Below are 18,779 nucleotides of genomic sequence, written 5' to 3'. Positions count from 1 at the left end.
AGTAAAGTCAAACATGTGGCACTACCTGCTGTGGGGACTGCTGGTGAATAAGGGTTCAGCCAAAAGTAGCTTCTGTTGTATTTTTTTTTTAACCTAACTCCAGACTGGTGAGTTCATACAAAGACTTGTTGTATTTCATAATCCACCCATGTGTCTCTTATCTCTAGGTTGTTAATTTCGGCCTCACTGCTGTAGAGCTGTTACTGACTAATTCATGTTGTAGTTGTTAATCGCTGTAGATTAAATTGTGCTAAAGCAAAGCTCTTGTGTGTTTCCAGCTTCACGGGCTATGCTGTGTGTTCCTCCTGGAGTTTGCAAGAGGATGGAGCAGCGTGGAAACGCAGGGGGGGAAGCGGAGAGCCCCAGCCGTCAGGACAGCGCCAGCCCAGAGGAGATGGGGGAGAAAGGGGAAAGTCCCACTTCCAGCGGTGGTCTTCAGTGCAAGCTGAGCCGTATGGAGGTCAATGGCAGCCCAACAAACCCACGAACCCGACAGAACTGCACACCGCTGAGACCACTTGGAGGTGCGTTGTTAACAGGATGGCTCGATAAAGGTGTACATGTTTGTTATAATAAAAGTCATTTTAGTGTTTAAAGCTGTCAACAGACAGTGAAAGGAGTTAATAAACATTTAGTGGCTCCAACTCTGTATTGCATTCTCTAAGGAAGTTCTATCAGTCTCCCCAAATTCTCTCTATGCCATAAACACACAGTAAAATGCTACACTTGAGCCAACTTGGTCTAAACGGTCAGACAAAGACACCCAGCAGTCCTGCCACAACTGCCTCATTTAAAATGACTTTTATCCTTAAATTAAATTCAGCAGTGTAAAGGGAAGATAAAGAATCTCTTAAGTGCTCACTTCCAGTTTTATTCATTTCATTATTATAAATGTATTTACATCAATTTTATTAACCTCAAATCAGAATATTTGGTATTGCTGCTTGGTTAGTGATCATACATGTTTAATTATTTTTATTTATTTTTTACTTCATGCAACTGGACAGGTGACAAATGAATGAGTCCATTTTTGAAGGTGAGCTCGGCATGAAAGCCTTTGACAGGAGGTTGTTTAAAAATGTATGTCAGTCTAAATCTTTACGATATCTTGTCTACGGCGTGTTTTCCGCTCCACATCAGTGTACTGAGCATATGAACATCCAGCAGGCTTGATACTGTGTAAAAACTGCTTTGTTCTGAGGCTGTCCCAGCCTTAATCAAAGAGGATATATGTAGTAAAATTATCACTGCATACTACTTTCTAGTTCATTCGTATGCTGTAATGATTGGGTATAATGGCTAAAAGACACAGCCATGGCTCTGGTGGCAAAGCAGGTTGTCTGCTAATCACATCACAATCGCGGGCATGGCTTTGAGAAAGAGACTGAACCCAAGTTTCTCCCGCTGGCAGGAAAAGAAACACATTGTAAAGAGCTTTATAGAGTTTGTGCAACGTCGGCTCATGGATAGTGTTACAGAGCAGAAGATACAGAAAACACTCAGTCATAGATGCCCATTATTCTCTCATGCAGTTGAAAACATCATCATGCATCATCACACAAACACTGTAGCGGAACATACACACACACACACTGCTGTGTTACCTCCCTCCACCCTTCCACTCAGCGGTCTGGTTATTGGCTGATAGCGTGCCTGATGCTGCTGCGGTTTGGCTCCGGCTGATCTGTCACTGCTCCGCACACTGGGGGAGAAGGATTGATGACTTGTTAATTAGCAGCTCCTGTGGGACAGACGAGTGGACTGGATGGGTGTGAGTGGTTCTGTGCTTTGAGGATCTCTAAGCACTTATCCGATAACAAGTTCAGACTGATGCATAGGAATCGTTTTCACCACTAGAGTCGTGGCATCGCTCCTGAGCACTACATGCAGCAGTTTAATAGCGGTTCTGGAAACAAGTCTTAACCCTTGTGGCTTTTAATATGTGGTTCAAACACAAATACAGTTGTACAATCTTGCACTGACTTATACTGACACTGGCAGCTGCCCAGTGTAACACAATGAGACCACCGAGCTGCTATAGTGCAGCAGCGCTGACGCACTAAATACTGAGCAGACAAATTTGTTGAACTGTGGCTGTGAGCTTCAACTTCTGGAGGAATCCCTGGAGAAAGTAATTTATAACATTAAGTTTGTTTTACTCCCTGGGATGAATTTCCAGTCAGTAATGTAGCATTAAATCTTAAATATGTCCACATATCCTTAGCCCAACAGGGAGGACTTAACATGTTTGAAAATGTATTATTTTTGTTATCTACGTATTATACAAATAATTGTAGACCTTTTATAAGACGAGTAACAGTTGTTTTCTTGACTATAATGATACATCGTGTTACAGCAAAAAAGACATTTTCTCTGTCACCATTTAACAAAGTAAGAATATCTCCTAATTGATAAGAGGGAGGGTGGGAGAGGGGAGTGCTCAAGCATTTGAGCAATTGCTGAATGGGTAAACTCTCCCACACCTTAACTGCTAGACCCACAGCAACAGAAAGGCCCGGGATGGGAAATCCTGAAAAGATTTATTTTCTACCTTTCACCTGTAAAGTGCTGAATCTTGTAATATTCTGTTTGTCATGCATATCATGGAAATCTTCTCCCCTCCTCAGATAAAAACACATTAACAGGTGGGGTAGAGGGAAACACTGTGAAACGCTAGTGAGGCCTGACCTGCGATTTCCCGTTAAATGCGAGGACCTGGGAAGTGGGTGAGCTACACATTAGCGCTATAACTTTCTCCCTCTCTGTCTTGTTGCGCCAGGTTTGATGATCCCGGTCTACTGTGTGGTGGAGCATGCAGACATGGGAATGGCAGGCAACTGTGAGGGGCGTAGTGACCGCCACGCCGAGTTTGTGTTGGTTCGTAAAGATGTCCTGTTCACACAGCTGGTAGAGACGGCACTGGTTGCTCTTGGATACTCGCATAACTCAGCTGTGCAGGCACGAGGTAAGCAGTGAGTGTGGGTAGGTCTGAAAAGGTAAATTCATGTGGTTTTCAGATGATTCAGATGTTACTCACTATGAAGGACATTTAAACTTAACTCTGTCCTTGAAAATGAAACATAACTGATTTTTAAATTTGGCTCATTGCCCTGTCTATTTGGGCACATCTCCTGACACTGCTAGTATTTTTAGTCTTCTCTGGAAGTCCCATACTGACCGCTTCTTGGTCTGCAAGGAGTACGGGGGCTCCTCGAAACAGTGAGTCGTCAACTAGATTTTCATTTGTTGGATTAAGAATGAAGTCACTGAGAGCCAAATCTGTAAAGCAGGACAGGTGGTGTGCACAGATAATGTTGGTGTAGCCAAAAATTATATGGTGGGTACTGCAAACAGTCTCGTGTGTCACAGTTCAGGTGGTTTGTACCAAATGTTCACCCTCGGATCCCTCAAGATGTTGGAGTAGAAAACTTGATTCACAATCTCAGGCAACGTCCACACGTACCCAGGTATTTTTGAAAACGCAGATTTTTCTATACGTTTGCACCTTTTGTCCACACGTAAACGGCGTTTACGGTCACTGAAAACGGAGATTTCTAAAAACGCCTGCAAAAGGTGGATATTTTCGAAAACTCAGTTTTTGCATTTACAAACACTGTGCGCCACGTTATTGTTTCGGTGAAATGAATTTCTACAATACTGTTACTGTTAATTTTACTCTCTGCAGTGTTTAAATGCTTACATATACACACAGTTACTGTCCCTCCACACATACGACTCGGTTCTACTTCTATGCCCCATCTTTGTTTACGATTTCCCACCGAGGCTTCTAGACTTCTGATTGGCCAACATTTCTACACGGTCAGGAATATATCGCCACCTGTTGCTTTGGCATGTTCCTAGCAGCGTTTTCCTTCATTTCTGCGTTTACGTGTGGACGGGATTATTTTTTAAAACGAAAACGGAAAATCTCCGTTTTCAAAAATACCCGTGTACGTGTGGACGTAGCCTCAAAGTCAAGCTGACTGGGACATTTCCCGGGAATAATCTAAAAGTTGCAGTTGCACTAGAAGTGATCCAGAGGTGCAGACAGGTGTTCAAATTTAACCCTCTCAAGGCAGGCGTTGCAGATTTGCAACAGTTAAAAACTAACAACCTGATTACCCCACATACATACTTTATGAGTTTTTTTTACTCAGAAGTACCACTGCAGGACTTGGTTGTGCATTAGCAACAAAAAGTTTAATTTGAGCCTGAGAGGGTTAAGGTCATACCTGGGTTTATAAAATGCCTTTCTAAATGTCTTTAGACATTTCTCCCTAAACTTGCTTTAACCTGCTTTCCCTAAACCTGTCAGTTTAGGGAGCTAAATTTAATCCATAGTTATTTTGTTCTGTCTGTCTCCTCTCACCCACAACCAATCACTGCACATGGCTGCTGCTCCCTCAGCCTGGTTCTGCTGGAGGCTTCTTCCTTCTCACTGTCTCCAAGTACTTGCTCATAGGTTGTTGGGGTTTGCTATTATTGTTTTCTATTATTGTAGGGTCATTACCTTACGATATAAAACACCTTTAGGTGACAGTTTTTTGCAATTTGCCACTATATATATTTAAGAAATCTCACAGATGACATGACAACGAATAGCAGGCAAACTGCAGCCCTGACTTACAATTTAAAATCAGTAAAGTTTATCCACATAAAACTGACGCCTCTAAATCTGAAAGACTTACTGCTCCTCTAAGAACATCCAAGACACGAGGGGATCTACTGTGAGCATCTTCAGGGCTTTAACTTCCCCTTAAATGCCACCCGGACAGCAGAGCAGTGAAAACAAAGCCAAACTGTAGTCATGCCAGATCTTTTAAATACAAATTAAAAAACATGATCGGATGTTGAATAACTTGAAGCCTCTTCAGATGTGAGAAACATGCGTTTGTAAACTTCTCTGTTATTACACGCTGATGGGAAGGCTCATGCCTTACTCATTATTACCGCCCTGTTAGTTATTTGAGTAATTAATCCAGCAGCAGCTGAATGAAATATTACTGAGTGGGGGTTTTCCACATCGGTACAGTGAGTACTGATGTCGCAAAACTCAGGGACAGTCACAGGAGCGGTATTTACCAAGAAAGTATTTTCAGTGATTCACTACACCCACCTGGCTGCGTGGCGGTTAAACTGAACAATAAATCTATGTCTGAAAACCCCAGACGAGCACCAGAATTCAGAGATCAAAACAGGAGAGCAAGCAGCATCCAGTTCAACTGCATTCACACACAGAGAGAGAGACGCACTCACTCTCACAGAGCTGGGCAGTTTGAAATTCCTGGTGTGTCCCATAAACACAGGGTACTCTAACCATGTGGCCGACGCCCTACGACCCCCCTCGCCTGTCCCAAATAGCTAGGTTTTGTTCTGAGAAATAAGCCTTTTCTTTTCAAATAAATAATTTTTGGCTGGAGTCATGCATTTTTCCCCCGAGTGTGGTCACGACCAAAATTATACAGAGTCTCTTCTGCGATTGAATTGCATCTTGCATAACTTTGACTGGATGAGTATTTTTAAACTCTTCACTGAATGGCACAGGGCTTTTTTTTTCTTTAATTAACTTGCACATTATGGCTAATTAAAAAGCAGCTATTTCTTATTTGGAATATATGGTTAAGGCTCGGGTTGTAACGTGGGCTTAGGTGCACTGCTGAGAAATAGTCCAACTAAATTTAACTTAAGGTCAAGTTTTTGGAAACATTCACTGATATTACAAACTGAAAAATGACTATTTTTAAGGTGTTTAAACCACTAGTGGATCCCTTTAAACAACCCAAACTTTATTTTAAAAAGGAAACTGCACTTAACATAGATTATGTCGGTACCCACTTATTTTTAAAATGCTTAAAATAAAATTTTACGGTACCTCTGAATCTCCCAAATTGCTCCTTGTGGAACACGTAGCTCCTTTAGGTGTCTATTTTTTTTCTCCATAAAACTTTTCCTTGCTTGATAATTAGATGAAAATGACTAAAACGGCCTTTTGTTGTATTACATGTGTGCTGCTTTTTGGTCATCAGTCTGTTAGTCATCTTCAGTTAGTTACCATTTTTGTGTTATCTTGTTGTTGCATTGTCAAAAAATGTCTGTATTCGTAATCTTATCCCACCTATAAAGTTGTGATTTTGTTGGATACAGTACTGTGATGTGTGTCTATGCGGAAAAAATGCAGGGAGAAATGCACTGGTGTGCATGCAGGTATGTTCAATAGTGTATGACGTGACGTCCATCAAGAATCCAGTACTCATATTTTAGAGCTTGCAGAGTCATATGAAAAGATGACAGGAAATTGTGTTTAATATTTAAGCTAAATCTCTGATAAACATCCTTTTGCTCTAACAACAAAAAAAAGATTTGTTTTTGGGTCTGTGTGGAGGAAGTCGAGCCCTCTTCCAAAATATGTAGTGCAAAATCTTACTCTGCGCCTGACATGTAGACAGATACACTGATATGAGGTATTGTTTGGGAACTAGGGAAGACTGCAGATTGGTACAAGGATAAAGCCCAAACATCTGCCTGTCAGCAGTAATTTAAGCTTTATTCACTTCAAGTGAGAGTTTTAAAAGGTTAAAGTAGCATCTCAGTGAGTAGTTGACCACATGTGAAGGTATCAATAGTTTTAAAGACGTGGCAGATCTAGGAAACGTAAAAACTGCCAGTTATCAGAAGATATTCTGTTAGACAAGAGAGCAATGACCTCACAGTGTTTATTTGGAGCATGAACATCAAAACAGCGCGCCCATTCTCAGCTCCAGACCTAATGTTGAGCTGATTTTACATTTCTCCTCTCATTAATCAACTGTGGAGGCCAAAGAGAACACACTTTGTTCTTTGCCCCTATCACCAGCATCCTCATGCAACACACACACACACACACACAACTGAGGCTGGCAGGCTAAGACTAGACAGGGTCTGTGTTTGATTTAGAAGATCCTAATGTGATTAGGTCTGTTTAGATTTGCACTTCCAGTCACGGCCGTATGAAGGCCAGGGGAATGTTCAAATCATCATGATGCTCAAAGATTCACCACGAGTTTAACCAACAGGTCAAAAAGCACAAACAGATTGAGCTGTTTTTAATATATTGACGGGAACAAAACAGTTTAACATGGTAACTTTTAAACAGTGATTGGTCTGTGTGTGTGTCATCAGGGATCATTAAAGTGGGCCGGTGGAAGCCGATGCCCATCCACTACCTAACAGATGCTCCGGAGGCCACGGTAGCGGACATGCTGCTGGATGTTTACCACATGGTCACACTGCGGATCCTACTGCACAGGTCAGCATTGTGTATTGCAGATTGTAAATAGGAATCCAGCTTTTTTTTTTTTTTTTTTTTTTGTTTGCATCCATGGTGAAGCATCCCCTCAAAAGAAGAAAGAAGAAGAAGAAAGTGTACTTTATTGGTCCCCGTGGGGAAAATCGCTCTCTGCATTTAACCCATTCACTCAGTGAAGCAGTGGGCAGCCATTGGGCGCCCGGGGAGCAGTGTGTAGGGACGGTACCTTGCTCAGGGGTACCTCAGGGTAGCTGTTCAGGGGAATCGAACCCCCGACCTTCCGATCATGGGGCCACCACTCTACCTACTGAGCTATCCAAAATAAGTACCAGGCACACCAGCTGACTTGATTTTGTTCATCTAATTTCATTTTGCAGAGTTTTGGGGCACTTTGCAGTAACAGAACTGCAGTGTGTGTATCTGCTGCGTGTGCTTGGTGGACATATGGAGATGACCATATGTATACACTGTGCACACAGGCCAGCAGCTCCGGTTTCACTGGGAGCCCAAAAGTACAGTTTTACTTATCCACTCATTATAGTGGCGACTTTTAAGAGTTACAGAATAAATACACTTGAATAGAATCATATTCTAAGCATTAGAATGCACTATATACATTTTAATGCATTACGTTATTCATCATATATGTGCAGCAGGTATAATTTATACAAGAGATTACTTTGGAATGGGCAAAATACAAGAGGAAAGCCTCTTACAACCAGTGACTGCAGAAAACAAGGGTCAAAACTAGTCTTGTCTTCTAAATGCTTGGATTACATCAGATTCCTGTTTGTTTCTTTCTGTAATCAGCACTGCTCTTGAAAGAGTGAACAGAAAAGTTTTGTCATTTCCATGTAGCTTTGCCCGGCTGGAGGAGCTGCCATCAGACCAGTGGACCCACGCCACCGTGAGAAACGCCCTCAAAGAGCTGCTTAGAGAGACCAACCAGAGCGCTCTGGCAAAGGAGTGTCCTCTCTCCCAGGTAACTGCTTCATAACTCTGTCCAGGCAGAGTTCAAGCTCAGCAGCAGTTTCACTGCGTCATGGGTCCAAATCAGACTCGAGTCGCTCTTTCTCTGAATAAGCTGAATGTTTTTATGATTTTTAGGTAATCCATTCAGTCACTGCATATTACTCACATTAGATGGTGTAAACAGAACATTCAAAAGAATTAGTTTGCTAAGTCCCAGATAATAAATGCTTTATACTTCAGGTTTTAGCACCCATAAGCCACAAATGTGAGCTATAATCAGCACATGCAGGACATATTTAGATGTTCCTGCAGGTTGCTTGATATTCAGATTTTCTTTATGATGTGTTGTGATGAACTGAACACAAGGACAAAGTTTAAATTCCTCCTTTTGCCTTTTTTTTTTTTTTTGCCCTTTTTGTCACACGCTTATTGATAGCCAAGATGTATTTGTCTCTAAGCACATGGTTTCATCATCAGTTCACCACACGCTTAGTGCAATGTGTAATCTGAGTCACACACACACACACACACACACACACACACACACACAAATATTGGTACCATCCCATGGGAAAGGATGCAAACACGCACACCTCAATTATCCTGCTCACACACACCCTGCAGTCATTAGAGTCGAGAGTGTGTCATTTCGACTTGTGATTTATACATAAGACTTAGTCATGATGTAATTAGTGATTAGGGGAAGTGTGTGGGTGGTGTGCATTTGCAGCTTGACTCATGTGACTTTTAATCCTCAGCGTTTCCCATGTTGAGCTTTTGCTGGCGTTTTTGCATCTCTTGCTCGGTATAAGTGGCCAGTTGTTGGTCATTTGCGGAGACTTGAGATTTTTAATCAGTCTGAAAGACAAAGCTGTTGCTTAATGGTTCAAAAATTTTGGCTAACCCCATGAATGACTAATGTATTTTGTCAAATTGTCTCTGTGTCAGAGTATGATCTCAGCAATCGTCAACAGTTCCTACTATGCCAACGTCTCCACCTCCAAGTGCCAGGAGTTTGGGCGCTGGTACAAGAGATACAAACGCATCAAAGGTAACTCTGAAGCCTTACTCACATTATCAGGTAACTGAGTGTAATTAAGGCAGTCAGTTTCCTTTTTTTCTTTCTTTCATTGTTAAGCAAGCTATATCTGCAAACTAGCCTCAAGCTGGGCACAGATATTCCTGCCCTAAAGTGCTAAAGTGAAGGTGCTCAGTGGGAGACTCGTCAGTATTTTTCTGATTATGGAACAGTGTTGCATATATTTGTTGGCTGTCAGAGACAACAGCATGCAAAGTCTAATGGGACCACAATGTAGTTAATTAGCTGCAGCTTGTGTGCCCTCACTTAGATTATGACAACTGAATGCTTTCTAAGGCCCTGGCTGAAATGCTACAGTTTGAAGCAGGAATGAATTTGTCCCTAATTATTCTTTTTAAAAATGAATAATGACATTACGGTTGTAAATTGGCTTTATGATTTACCAAATGATTCCCCTGGTTTTACTAACGCTGTTGTTTTAAAGTGGAGCAACGTTTAAGACAAGATAAAGGCTGGTGTGATTTTTAAAAAGGTCACCTTAGTGTTTTTCCTGCTCCGTGGTAAAGAAGCTCATTACGTGTGTCTTTGGCTATAGGATCAATATTATAACAGTTTGTCAGGGAACCACTTTGTACGATGTGAAAATCTCTGGGTGGTAATTTTCCACAGTGAACACTTTTGTCTCAAAGAAATGTAACTAATGATGTTGTTAACGGACTGAAACAGACATAGTTTCATGTCATTTAAACTTTAACGGTTAATTCTGTTTTCGTTCCTCGACTCTCAGAGTTGAAAATATCCTTAATTATCTTTAATAAAAATATAAATAAGGATAGTTTCAAAAAGTGGAAACTACACCTGTACCTTATAGGAACTATCTCTGCATTTATTGGTTGCGTTATTTGAAAATGTAGCCATCTTTAATATGAGCTTTGGTTATTGTAACAGTCTATATATTTAATAAAATACGATAGAATTTAATAGAAACCCAAATAACAGGAGAGTTTTGTTGACCATTAACATTAGAGCAGGTTTTAGGTGTGAGTATGAAGGTGTTTCCCCCAGAGGTTAAATCAGAATAGCTGATGTTTGTTTTCCCGGGTTGATTCCACACATGCTTTTCCTGCCACAACAAGTAAAAATGACGAACACGATAATGAGGTCATCTTGCAATCTTTTTGTTTGGTTTTTTTTAAAGGAAAGCTGGTGACTAAAATGATATTTTTTACGCAGCAGTGAGCAGAAATGTGGCCACACATGGGGTTTTTTGAGTGCCGGATCCTTGTGTGTATGTACAGTTCTGGTCCTCACTGCCAGGTGTTGCTGCAATGTAGTGATTATATTTTGAGTCTAGGTGTGTGGCTTTTGGTAACCTCCCGGTTAAGTGTCCCCCTCCTGCCTTGTTAAAAACTTTTACAGTTTTTTGAACAACTCTCCTGAACCTCAGCCACCAGCTGTTCAGCTGTTTATACTTTATTTGCTTTCTGCTGCTTTGAAAACTCATAAAGGTAAAAACTGTCAGACACTTTTTTAAAAAAAGAAGGAACTGACACTTATTGCTAGTTACATCTCAAGTTAATATGACTCACCTGCCTTAATGCCTTCGTTTTGTGATCCTTTCTAATGAAGCTTTTCCATTCTTCTGTCCACCCCCTGTATGTGTGTGTGTCTAATCTGCTGCATGAGACGTCTGTCAGTGACAGCTCTCAGTAGGAAGGAACTGTCACACATGGTTCACATTAATGTCACCCTTAATACACATGACAAAACTAAATGCTCTTAACTCCTAATGGAAAACAGCAGTAACCTCCCCTCCCCCGCCCCCCCCCCCCCCCCCCAACTCACACACACACCAACACACACCAACAAAACACAGGAATAATACTTATTACACACACACACAAGGTAAAAATCTGATGCCCTGCCAAACCTTGCTGCAACTTTTTATTCCCTTAATAACCAAAAATGCGACACACAGCCAAACCGGAGTGGAAGCCTAACAAGAAGCAGACTTACGTGGAGAGGCTGTTAAAATCCAGGGGAAGAGAAAGAAAAGAGTTCAGAGGAAACATTCTTCACTTATTTGATAATCTTATCTGGTGAATATGGAGACAGTAAGTGAAAATAAGACCATACTTCAGCCGAGGTTGTGATCAGATCGTCCCCCGAAGACTAGAATTATAGTTGAGATTTTCACACTTTGAAATGATACAGTGCAGTTTTGTGACTTGGAGCAAAGTTTTGTGGTATTCTTGACTCCGGGTCCTGGACCTCTGGGGGTGCCATGACCTAATTTGAGAACCGCTGCTGTAAGAACTCCTGGAAGGATCCCTGTAGGATCTCTCACAAGCTCCTCTACTGTCACTACTGAGGCTTGGATAAAACCTGAGCCATTTAACTTTTGCTCACACTGTCTGATGTCAGAGTGGGATGAGAAACATGAAGTAACCGTTAATGGACTGGATGCAGTGTAGATCATTTTTATAAGTAAAGCATCATTGAACTACGTGGGTAATCATGTATGCAGAAGAAACTGCTAACAGTCTTGGTCCTCTCGCTTTCATTTTCTTTGTAGGTGAATACATTGAAAAGATGTGGTCGTCACAGGAGAAGTCGGATATAAAAGGTACGCCCATCGTCTAATGTGTTTTTAGTGGAATGAAAATTAAATACTTCTGACACTTACATTGCATATGATGCTCGCTAATAAGAAGCGTCTCAGAGTTTTTGCATGTTTTCTGTGTGAGATTTGTCTGAAACTTCAAACTGAATACCAGCAGTCTAAGAAATATTAACCTTTAACCCCACACCAGGATGTTCAATCCAGATATATTAACACAATATTGTATATGTGTGTTGACGTAGTGGAGCGGGATTTGGACCTGAGCATCCTCAGCCATCGTCCTCCCTCTCTCTTGCCCTCTCCCACCCATTTGGGTGGGTCCGGAGTTCATTCCCTTAAGAGTGGCCTCGGGGACACTCAGACCTCAACCCAGCCTCACGGCCTGCCTCACCCTAGTGGACAGAATCACCCCAGTCCTCCACTTCGTCCACAGGCTCCACCTCTCCTGGGCCACGGCGGGCTCCTGCCTCCCCAACTCCCCCCTCAACTTGTACGTCAACAGCTCGCGATGGCCCACCTCATCAACCAGCAGCTGGCTGTTAGCCGCCTGCTTGCCCACCAGCACCCACAGGGAGTCAACCAGCAGTTCCTCAACCATCCTCCTATCTCACGGAGCTGCAAGATCTCCGGGGCTGTTTCTGAGCCCAGCCTCAACTCCGGGGCCGAAGTCTCCTCCGACATTTACCAGCAGGTCAGGAATGAGCTGAAGAGGGCCAGCGTTTCCCAGGCCGTGTTTGCCCGTGTGGCCTTTAACCGCACACAGGTAAACGTGGAATTAAGGCAAATGTGGAGACGATAATAAAAGACTTCATTCCATAGAATCTAAGAATGACTATTTAAATGTGTGCGTCTGCAGGGCTTGCTGTCAGAAATCCTCCGTAAGGAGGAGGATCCTCGCTCTGCCTCTCAGTCTCTGCTGGTCAACCTGAAAGCCATGCAAAACTTCCTTAACCTGCCTGAGAGCGAGCGAGACCGGATCTACCTGGAGGAGAGGGAGAGGAGTACCAACACTAACCACAACCACTCCACCAACCACATCTCCAGTGCCAACACACACAGACACGCACAGGTACATGCACACATTTAAATATGAGCTCTGCACATGAAATAAAGCGCTAGCAGATTTCTTTTCAACTAAAACTTGAAAAATCTTACACTCTTATAGTCTAGCTTATGTCACTCACTACAACATATCTTTATTTTTCATTGACATCAGATTGTGTTTCTTGGTCTTGTGTAGACAAAATGCAGCATGCCCGGCCCGGAGCTGCAGATAAAGCTGGACTCGCTGGTAAACATCACATCAGGGATCTATGAGGAGATCCAGCAGGAGATGAAGAGGGCGAAGGTCTCCCAGGCTCTGTTCGCTAAGGTGGCTGCTAATAAAAGTCAGGTCAGTCCTTGTTTTTGTTGTTTTGAGTCTTTGATTTTCACAACCGAATTATACTCAAATCTGAACCTGTAATCACAGCCCGCTGCTGTGAACTTAGCCTGAACGGGTGTGGGCTGTAGGTGGGCTGCCTAAACTTGCATGTACATAGAGGGTTACACGTGCAAACCTGAGATAAAAATGTCTCAACATGAGTAAAAATTTCTGAGTTGATAATGTTTGAAGGAGCTGATGAGGGTGTAGTGTAGACGTGTGTGACTGTGTGTTTGTGCGAGGGCGTGTGCGGTATCTGATTACCCACTTGTGGCATACCATCATGACTCCATCCTCAGATAAACAATGCGGGCGATCGAGGGCGAGATCAAAGCATAGTCTGCTTCTGAAGGGGGAGACGGGGAAGGAGGGAGAGGGAGGACGCTATGGTTTTAAAACCAGTTTAAATATCTTCTGACAACAGACTACATTTATTATGAATACCGAGTTGGTGTGTTTGGGTGTGTGAGACTCGCTGAGAGATGCTTAAAAACTAAATCTGAAACGCTAAAGGATGAGAACACAGGACGAACAGAAGGATGCAAGATGGAGGAGAAGACAGACAAGATGATGGAGGGATGATCACATTATTACCATTAATTTCCAGGCTGAAGGCTGTGTATAAACAACAGCTGGTGGCAGATCCTGGGTCAGCCTAGCAGAGATAATGCAATCTTCACACACACACATGCGCGCACTCATTTGCAGGCCCCACTCATATCAGACTTTCCTTCTGGTTTTTCCTTCGACTCTTTGGGACAAACTTTGATTCACTCGTGTTCGCACATGTATAAATTAATATAAATAAATGTGTAAAATTGAAGAAAAAGTGACTCGGCTTTATTCACCAAGTATGTGCACATGCAGGGTCTCAGTGTATGTGACAGAACAAACAATAGGGAAAAAGCAGCTTGTATAGTACGTTTATATTTATATGTACAATGATGAAAAAGCGCAAACATGCTGCGATAAATTATGGGATAAAGAAGGGATGGATAGATGCTTACTGTATATACATAAGGACTTGGCAGTATATATTCAGTGTATATGTGTCTACAGTGGTTTATAGATATGTATACGTTAAGCTTTGGTTCAGGTATGGTGGATATAAGTACAGACACTTTGCGACTGAAATCATTTTGCTTCCTAAATGAGAACGAATGTTACAGTCACCTGGTGTGTAGCCCTAAAATGTCATATTAGTCACCTACATGCCATAACAGAGCATTTTCTTCACAGGGAAATCATTAAACCTACCTGCCTTCAGTTTTGGAAAGTTGTAAACTAGCTTTAACTAAGCTCCTCTATATAAAGTTTGTTTGGGGTTTTATTTGCATTGTAATTCAAGTAGTTCACTTACTTTTTAGCATTTTTGTGTAGGTGGTTACATTTAAAAGATTCTTTATTTATTTCACCATTGATTTTGCAAATTGCTGAAGCATGTTAGTAATTATTTTTCTTTCATTGTAATTGCTGTAAACACCCTTTAATCAGGTGTCCACCACCACCAGTATTCCTTGGTAAACCCTCCAGATCTCAGTCTGGAAAATGCTCAGTACACGAGGCTAGAGTAGTTTTAATGCTTTCCTTTTGAGTTACACCTGCAAACAAGTGGGCGCTGCATTAATTTGTTTGATAGTAAAGACACAGCTAACCTCTCTTCTTCCTTCAGGGTTGGCTATGTGAGCTGCTAAGATGGAAAGAGAGCCCAAGCCCTGAGAACCGCACATTGTGGGAGAACCTGTGTACCATCAGGAGGTTCCTGGCGTTGTCACAAGTCGACCGAGATCAGGTGTATGAAGAAGAGTCGAGACAGCAGCACAGCGACAGGCTGCACACCGTCCTGCACATCTCAGAGCCGCAGGTAACAAACATGCAGTCAGTGGTCGGAGTTTGGCACCGCTAGGATGAATCGGAAAGTTTGTTTTGTGTTTCACTGAAGTGGTAAATGTGGTTAAAAATCCGAGGAGCAAAAGAAACGCGTGAAAATCTGATATTTAAAAATAGTCAGCCACTTGCAACCACAGCGCAGCCATGTGTAAGAAAAGACACAAATCAAAGTGTTTTTACGAGTGAGAAAATGGGAAAAGCAGCATGAGCGTTTGCTGTGCTGTGTCAAAAAGTTTCCTCTGTCTCCTCCGTCTGTCTGATCCCACCACCTGCTCCTCTTAGCAGCCCTCCTCTTTGTCATGTTTGTGTCCCATAAGTCATTGAAAATAGAAGTGGTAAATGACCAGCCCACACATTTCCTGCTAAACACTCCTCCATCCCACCCTCTCCCAAAAACCAAAATGCTCTCCAGTCTAGCCCTAACCTCAATATTATTCAGAACATAGCCTGTAATTATTGAAGCAGAGAAAAAGGAATTGCCATTATCTTTATTTAGGTCCTTTAATTTTGATGGACCACAGATTTATGGTGTTGGATTCCTGTGTTTGGGTGTGCAGGCCTCCCCACCCTGTTAATAAGCTCTAGTAGCGTGCTTGTTTGTGTGATGAATTTGGGAGTTTAGCGTGCATGTTGGCGGGTGATGGAAGCCGGTTGATCGCACTTCCGCTTGTAGTACATTTTCTTTGAGTCTGCAGAGGGGCATGAGCTGAAATATGAGCCGAACAGTTCGCTTACTCCCGTGGGGATGAGGAGTGTGAGAACACAGAATGAGTAATCTTCAAATAGACTGCGACAGAGCAAACCGTAGTGTGTAATAGATTTTGATGTTTCAAAGCTTGAGAGTTTAAGAGATTTAGTTATTTATGGACAAATATGTGCAACCTTTTTCAGCATGGATGGCAAAGCAAATATGCCCCCTACACAAATCATCAAAAGGCCGTATATTTGTAGCTTTACATATAAGAAACATGTCTAAAGGGAATGATGAAAGTGTTTTAAGTGCTGAAATATGTTTCACATCTAACATCTTCAGTGACACAAAGCAAAACAAAAAACAACAAAAAACAGGACACCGAGGAAGTTTTAAAAAGTTTAAGTGATAACATTTAACAGTAAATTAAAGAAATCATGACTCAAGGGCCACTTATTAACTTCATACAGTGTCAACTTTGTGTTAAGCTGCCTCAGACCGAGGTGAGCTGCCCTTGAATCGGCTTTTTAAATGTATATTTTTGGCATAGTTTTAAATGAACTGATATGGAAAATCAAGAAAAGGCAAACATTTCTGTTAAATAAGGTGAGACGGATCCATTGTCTTGTTTTTTTTTTTTTTTTCTATTTTATTCTCGCCTATTGCAGATTAGGCGACACAAATCTTCTAAATGCTGTGACTCAACCTTTTTTATTTTCTAAACAGACCCTCCACAGGCAGCCCCTGCCACCGCTAATGGCTCCATCCCCAATTCATGATGAACCCCAGCCCATCCCCCCGCCAGCGCTGCAAAGCTCAGAAGATGGGCCTCAGCGCGGGGTGAGCCCTGGCCTCGGAGGTGGAGGAACAAAGAAGGCCCGGTCACGGACAAGGATTTCTCTGGAGGCCCTGGGAATCCTTCAGAGCTTCATTGGCGATGTGGGACTTTACCCGGACCAGGAAGCGATCCACACCCTGTCAGCCCAGCTAGACCTGCCCAAACACACAATCATCAAGTTCTTCCAGAACCAGCGCTACAACGTTAAGCACCACAGCCAGGCCAGAGAGCCTACCGCTGGGGAGGATGACAGGGAGAGCTCCAGTCCCAGTGAGGGAGGCGTCTGCACAATCGAGGGCAGAGGAGGGGAAGAGGCTCTCTCCCCGTCTGAGGAGTCAAGCGAGGACGGGAGAGGATCAGTGGAGGTGTTCAGAACAGAAGGAGGAGATGTGGGAGGAGAAGGTGAGGTGGAAATGGAGGTTGAGAAGGAGGAAGGGGATGATGCAAAAGCTTCAGGGCCAGTAGCTTCCTCTCTGTCCCCTTACAGCAGCGCGGACAGCCCCCAGTCTGGAGAGCAACAGAGATAACAGCAGCAACCACACACAGACAGCCTGTGAATAAACACAATTTTGTCATCACCTTTAATAGAGCTGATGATCAGAGCTCTCTAATATCTGAAAAACTTGGGAAAAGTATTTATGGATGGTTTGACTGAAAAGTGAGTCCACCTACCTTCAGAGCCAGTGTTTTTGGTTTATAAAACAGTGTTTGGGACAACGCTCAGTGACACTGAGAGAAAATGCATTTCAGTTATGCCATGGTTTTTGTTTTGATGTTGGGGAAAAGGCTCCATAGGACAACACGTCTTTGAAAATCAGATTTATTTAATTCTTTGAGTCGTTTTCCACTTTTTGACAGGATAAAAAAGAAAAACGCTCAAGCCTTCTACATCTTAGACTGCATTTAAAACACAGCCCTCTTACTAGCTCTCCAAGTACATTTCCAACAGTTTTAGCAAAGAATGTGCATCTTCTTTGTCTGCTGTCGATAAAATGCAATAAATTTTGTATTTGCTGTACTGTTTTGATAAAAGGTGCATATATGGTTTGTATAAAGTGATTGAGTGCATGTTGCCCCTCTTAAATCCAACCCCAGAAATACATAACTGCAGGGATAGAGGCTTACAGCAGGTCAGAGGAGCAAACTCTTACATGCCTTCAGGTTCAGGTTTCATGCACTTATATAGGGACCAAGGATAAACGGCACTGAACTGCATTCGCCTTTTAGAAATACAAGCATGCAGGGAAAAAATACTATAACCTCTTATTTTCTGATTTTTTTTTTTTTCCTTCTAGATATAATTTTTTTGTGTTGTCCTTAAAATTATTTTGGAGATCCCTGCATTGACTTGTCTGTATGTGAAACTCAAAAAAAGCCAGTTCACACTTTGCTCCTTTTACTATTTATTACCAGCTTTGTATTTACTTAAATCTAAGTATTATTGTTGTAATTACATTTTCTTTTCTTTGCAATGACTACAGATGTCTTTGTAAATGGGACTAAAACATGCCAAGAGGACCTTTGGACTGTTACACACTCAACATTCAACTTTTTCTTTGGCTGAAAAGGAAAATAACTGTTTTTCTTTTTTTCTTTCTTTTTTTTTTTGGGACATTTATGTACGTTATGATGTAAATGTTGGTGATCCACCTGCAAAAGTGAATCTGCCATTAAACTGGGATGCAACCACTGTCACTTTACACTGTTTTGTGTCATTTTGTGCAACAAAGGTTGAGATTTTGTGAAAACAAATGAATTGTTTTATAGTTTATCTGCAGGACAGAGTTCCTGTTAGTTTCAGTTGTGATCTTGAACTGCTGATTCTGTTGTAGGCATGGCAGGAAAATCTGATAAGTTTAATGCATTTTCTGTGTGGGAAATCCTGCATCTTTTGAATTGTAAAAATTCAGTAGCACTGCGATGACATTTACAGTAGCAGCCTGCACAAACCATGGTGTGTGTGTGTGTGTGTGTGTGTGTGTGTGTTTATCAAACACACCCATCAACTTACGAAGGCG

At 42.1% G+C, this 18,779-nt stretch overlaps 1 protein-coding gene across 1 annotated transcript; it reads left to right on the top strand.

Moving 5' to 3' along the window:
- Positions 1 to 289: 289 nt before the first annotated feature.
- Positions 290 to 17,288, top strand: LOC146608774 (DNA-binding protein SATB2-like). The gene is made up of 11 exons (XM_085347711.1): positions 290 to 524; positions 2,780 to 2,965; positions 7,159 to 7,285; positions 8,144 to 8,267; positions 9,206 to 9,308; positions 11,872 to 11,922; positions 12,162 to 12,682; positions 12,776 to 12,988; positions 13,160 to 13,312; positions 15,015 to 15,206; positions 16,650 to 17,288. The coding sequence occupies exons 1-11, from the start codon at positions 290 to 292 to the stop codon at positions 17,286 to 17,288; spliced, it is 2,544 nt and encodes an 847-aa protein (XP_085203837.1).
- Positions 17,289 to 18,779: the final 1,491 nt, after the last annotated feature.

This window comes from Diplotaxodon limnothrissa, linkage group LG23 (genome assembly GCF_057381915.1).
Source record: "Diplotaxodon limnothrissa isolate DT_005_m linkage group LG23, D_limnothrissa_male_GT1.1, whole genome shotgun sequence".
NCBI classification, from domain to species: Eukaryota; Metazoa; Chordata; class Actinopteri; order Cichliformes; family Cichlidae; genus Diplotaxodon; species Diplotaxodon limnothrissa.
Note: the sequence above shows the minus strand (reverse complement) of the source record. Positions and strands in the feature narration are given on the sequence as shown.

What these genes read in the sequence shown, in the direction of transcription:
- LOC146608774 (XM_085347711.1), top strand. Translation starts at nt 290, where the DNA reads ATGCTGTGTGTTCCTCCTGGAGTTTGCAAGAGGATGGAGCAGCGTGGA. An exon ending in CTCAGCTGTGCAGGCACGAG is followed by an intron (nt 2,966 to 7,158) that starts GTAAGCAGTGAG and finishes GTGTGTCATCAG; the next exon opens with GGATCATTAAAGTGGGCCGG. An exon ending in AGGAGTGTCCTCTCTCCCAG is followed by an intron (nt 8,268 to 9,205) that starts GTAACTGCTTCA and finishes TCTCTGTGTCAG; the next exon opens with AGTATGATCTCAGCAATCGT.